The 4471-nt window shown below is 37.2% G+C and overlaps 1 protein-coding gene across 3 annotated transcripts in view; it reads right to left on the bottom strand.

Annotated features, from left to right (window-relative positions):
- Positions 1-4471, bottom strand: part of LRRC69 (leucine rich repeat containing 69) — a 137965-nt gene that overhangs the window by 72871 nt on the left and 60623 nt on the right. For 2 of the 3 annotated variants that reach the window (XM_019527913.1, XM_019527912.1), the window contains exon 6: positions 1656-1766. In XM_019527913.1, the coding sequence (XP_019383458.1) occupies positions 1656-1766 (111 nt within the window). Of the gene's footprint in view, positions 1-485; positions 487-1290; positions 1365-1655; positions 1767-4471 lie in introns of all 3 variants that reach the window. The other variant, XM_019527914.1, reaches the window with a different exon arrangement.

The following is a 4471-nucleotide window of genomic DNA, read 5'->3' as shown; positions in this document are numbered from 1 at the left end:
GCAGCCTGCTGCTCCCTCCCCCTCCTGCTGACAGCCCCCTTGGGAGGAGGGGTAAGCTGGGCTGGCACAAGCACCAGCCCAGCCCTGCAAAATATGAAACATTAACCCTAGAGGGAACACAAGTTCCCTAAAGCATTCTGCTTTACAGCACCTTCTTCTAATAAATGATTTGACCACAGTTAACTTTTCTTTTCATGCGATCAGCCATTTAAAAAAATGCTCTTCACCCATGCACATGTGTTACTTCATAGCTGTATAGCACTTTCAGGGACCCAACTGCACAAAAATATACCCTAACTCTTCTGTTTTAATTTCCCCTATGGGTACACAAGCCTAAGCTTTAGGAATGAAGTGCACAGCTTGATTGAGCCCTAAAAGCCTTAGCACATCAGAATTTAATGGATAACTACCTCTGTAAGTTCTTGGGGCTAGATTTGTAAGAAACATCTCCTCTATTAACCTAATGATGTAATTATTGGCTGTACGCTTATTTATTTATTTATTTATTTATTATTAAGGATTCTGGATGAAAGCCATGTTCCTGAAGACAACATAACAGACATACAACCATAATATTAATTTAAACAAAAATAACAGAAATGCAAATATAATAATAAAATAGGGCCAACTATTATGAAAGCATTATTCCTACTCCTAGAATTAACATAATCAAGTACAAATACAGTGATAAATCAGATCATGAATCTATAAAAATGTTGTGCATGGGTCCACAATTAACACAGTATAAAACAAATATAGTGATGAAGTTTATTGGTCATATCAACAGTAAAGGATGTTTAGCTCTGATCACTTCAGCCTTGTAAGCAAAAATTGCAAGACAATTTACTAAATATGGATCTGTTTGCTGCAGGAGCCATGTTAATTTCTATTTCAGAAGTATGTCAATTTCTGCAAAAACGGTGATAAATATTTTCTCCTTATGTTGTTATATAAAGGACATTCTAAAACATAATGAATAGTGTCTTCTAAAACTCCTAGACAGACTGGAAAACATCTGTTATATTGGCTGTATTAGACAACCTGGTGATTTAATTGAGTGTCATTTTTACATGTATTTGTTGATTTGATTCTAACTGCAACCTTGATTTGATAATTTTACTAATTCTTATTTAGTGTAGTTAACGTTTATAGCAACTTCTCTCACCACTAGGCTTGTTTTATTTTAAGTTTATTTATGACCTAGCAATTAAGCCCGCATTATATACAGAGACTTTTTTTTTCCCAAATAGCACCCTAGGTCAGAATTCTCAAGAATGAAGGTAACTTAGCTAAAGTATCTGACAGCTACTTGGCTCTCTCTCAAAATTCTCACAGGGTTCTGGCACGGGATCTTTTGGCTGCATCTACATCCACATTATCTATGAAATCACTTAACATCAGGAACTTCCAAGACAGTTAAATGAAAATGTAAAAGGAAGGTTCCAATTTTACACTTTTTCCTCTATTTGATGCTTTGGCTATATTCAGATACAATCAAACAATACCTATAGGCAAAAGATAATGAACTAAACAGTTTTGTTCAAAGAAACAACCTAGAAAGTCAGATAACATTTAACAATATTGGTCAGGATTTTTCAAATCCTGACATTTAAAAATGATACTAAAGATAATATTTAAGTTCTCTCATTGCTCACAGTAAGAGATAAAATGTCTTCTTCTTGTATGGCACAAACAGGCTGTTTCTGAAGCAATGGATTGTCTTCACAATATAACTCCTTCAGTTCCATCAACAGAAGGTCTTCCATCTATTTGAAATGAAAAATATTTTATTTAGGTGAGAAAAAGTACGGAATCTACCAGCTTTGCTACTCAAAATATTCCATCTCAAATATTTACATTATTATTATAAGAATATAAAGAAAGTAGGATAAATGTACTTGCAGATGTACATGGACTAATATTGTTAGGGAAAATATAAGATTTAAGGGAACACTGTTGCAAATATCTAATATAACAATTTTAAATCAAACAATTAAGATTGATTTCCTCTAAAAGAAAAGTCTTGTGATTAGAATCCTGCTTAAATTACAGCTTATAAAAAAACCTCTCTATTTAAAATTCAAGGCGATGTATACTAGTATAGTTCAACCTGTCCATTCCTGTCCCAACATGACTGATTTTCCCACAAACATCTAATTCTGAATCAATAATTGACTCTATACTGTAACAGGTTGAACAGTCCCGATGAAATGCACACTCAAGTATGGAAGCAGTGAGACTCTTTGCTTGGGACGTTTATTATGAGACTGGGCAAATTATTCAATGCAATAACAAAACACATTAGCAAAATTAAGGTTTATCATGATAAGAAAACATAAATGAAATAAATTTAAAAGACCCAGAAGACACTTAAGTTTACTTTTAACTTCTTTTTCAGAATGGCTAATAAAAGCTTGTTTCTGAAGTATAGAAAGCTGTTAAAACTACACGGCCAATAACAGTACCAGATAGTAGAAGTATAATTAAAGGTTTCAAACTATATAGTAAAATCCATAAAAATTAATTAAAATAAAATAACAGCATTTATATAATTTATAACTTTTGGGTAAAAACATACATCCATTCTACCAGTTACACAAAATTAAAACAGAACATAATATATATGGTGATATAAAAGAAGATAAATGAAGCAGTGAACAATAAAACAAAACACGAGCATTCTTTGATTTTGGCCCTTATTCTTTGAGCAAATAATGCAAATATACCCTAGGGGTATAAAACAGGAGCTGAAGTGTTACAAAGAAACCCGACTTGTTTTTTTTCTTTATTAGCCCAGTATTTAAAGTTTCCCATTAATAAAGAAATCCATTTTCTTCTTTCTTCAAAAAGCAAACAAGACCACAAATAGTGATTTAAGTACTCTATCTTCTTCTACCCACAAGAGCATATTCTGTCCAAATATGGTCTGATGTCTCCTGCCTATGCCAACTGCAGATATCATTAAAGAAAAAGCCTAGTAACAGCATCTGACTGTTTGCAGTTTTGTACCCAGACAGGTAGGTTTCTAGGACAAATGAGTGGTTAATTAATCTTAAAATAGTACTGTTCAGCTAATGGCTCCTAGAGGTAGAGCATTTGTACTATAGGATTATGGATACACTTTCCTGTTCTTTGTTTACCTCTGATATAAAAATATTAATTCTATGGGCAAAATGAGTGCAAGTCAAACTACAACCTACATCTCAAAAGTTGGTAACAGTTCTTTTTGGCTAGGAACAGACATTACACATAAACCAGTTCAAGTGATCAGAAACTGGTTTAAACCTGCAACAAAACAGATGCTCAATGCACATAAACCAGCTTGAAAATAGCTGAAATCGGTTTGAGATAAACCTGGTTGAATGTAATATCAGACTTAACTGATCTGGGTCAAACCAGTTTATGCAATGTCCCAAATCCCTTCCTGGTTTAAAATAAACCAGACACCCCCAGCATCCCGGCATGCTCTCTGGGCTAGGCAGGGCTCTCTGTTCCACAGCAGGGCTGGCCCCTCCCCTCTGCTCCCTGGCTGAAGCTCCAATAGAGACTGCAGACACAGCAGGGTCTGCCTGGCTTCCCCCTGCCCTACCCCCACCCCTCACTGATTAAGCAGGAATTCCCCCCCTTCCCCCCTCCCACAGCACAGACCTCAGCCCCATGGACCCTAAGCATGACATATGCTAGCTAATGCTGAGAGGTATCTGTGTGTGTCTCTCTCTCCAACTTCATTGGGGCAGGCAGAGAGAACAGTGACTGCTTAGGGCTATTTGGAGCTAATCAACTGGTCAGCCAGTGAGCTTTTTAAGAAGAGTGTGAAATAATGAAGAGAGCTTACTGTTTTGCTGGTGAGGTGATAATCACTGTTATCAGCCCCCTGCTGGCTTGCTCGCCTGTCAGTTTATTGCAGACCAGTATAAAGAAGCAGGGAGAGGGAGACTGAAAAGCTCCGTATCATCAACAGATGCACTGCACACATGCATCTGTTGCCTCAGAGTGCTAGCAGGGGGCTGGGGGCTGGAAACATTCCTGCCCCTTGAGCAGCCAGCAAAGAAAAGCCTGGGGACTGTGCAGGCAGACCTCCCAAGGCAGGGGTTGTGTGGGGGCCTGGCCATGCCCCCACCTCAGCTCAGTACTGTACAAGGGAAGGGAGGGCTGCTCTAGCACTCTCCAGCTCCTAGCCTGAGCCACTGCAGTCATGTGCCTGAATTTCCTCCGTCCAGAGAATGTCTGTCCGGTTAAAAACTGGTTCAACCTAGCCAGGTTAAACTAACCTGCAAAGATTGAATCAATTCAGGCTCAGGCTTCTTGAATGTCTGTTCCTAGCCGATATGACAAGAATAACAATGGCTAAAAAATGCATACCTTTCTTAGGAAAGTTTTAAGATTATTATAATGACTCAACCACAGATGTTTTTTCTTATACTCCTTTTACATCAAATGTCAAAATATAATCTCATTCTCATAAAAACCT

The sequence above is a fragment of the Gavialis gangeticus genome, unplaced genomic scaffold (assembly GCF_001723915.1).
Source record: "Gavialis gangeticus isolate Ggan-Ray unplaced genomic scaffold, GavGan_comp1, whole genome shotgun sequence".
Taxonomy (NCBI): domain Eukaryota; kingdom Metazoa; phylum Chordata; order Crocodylia; family Gavialidae; genus Gavialis; species Gavialis gangeticus.
The sequence above is the reverse complement of the archived record's forward strand: the minus strand, read 5'-3'. Positions and strand labels throughout refer to the sequence as shown.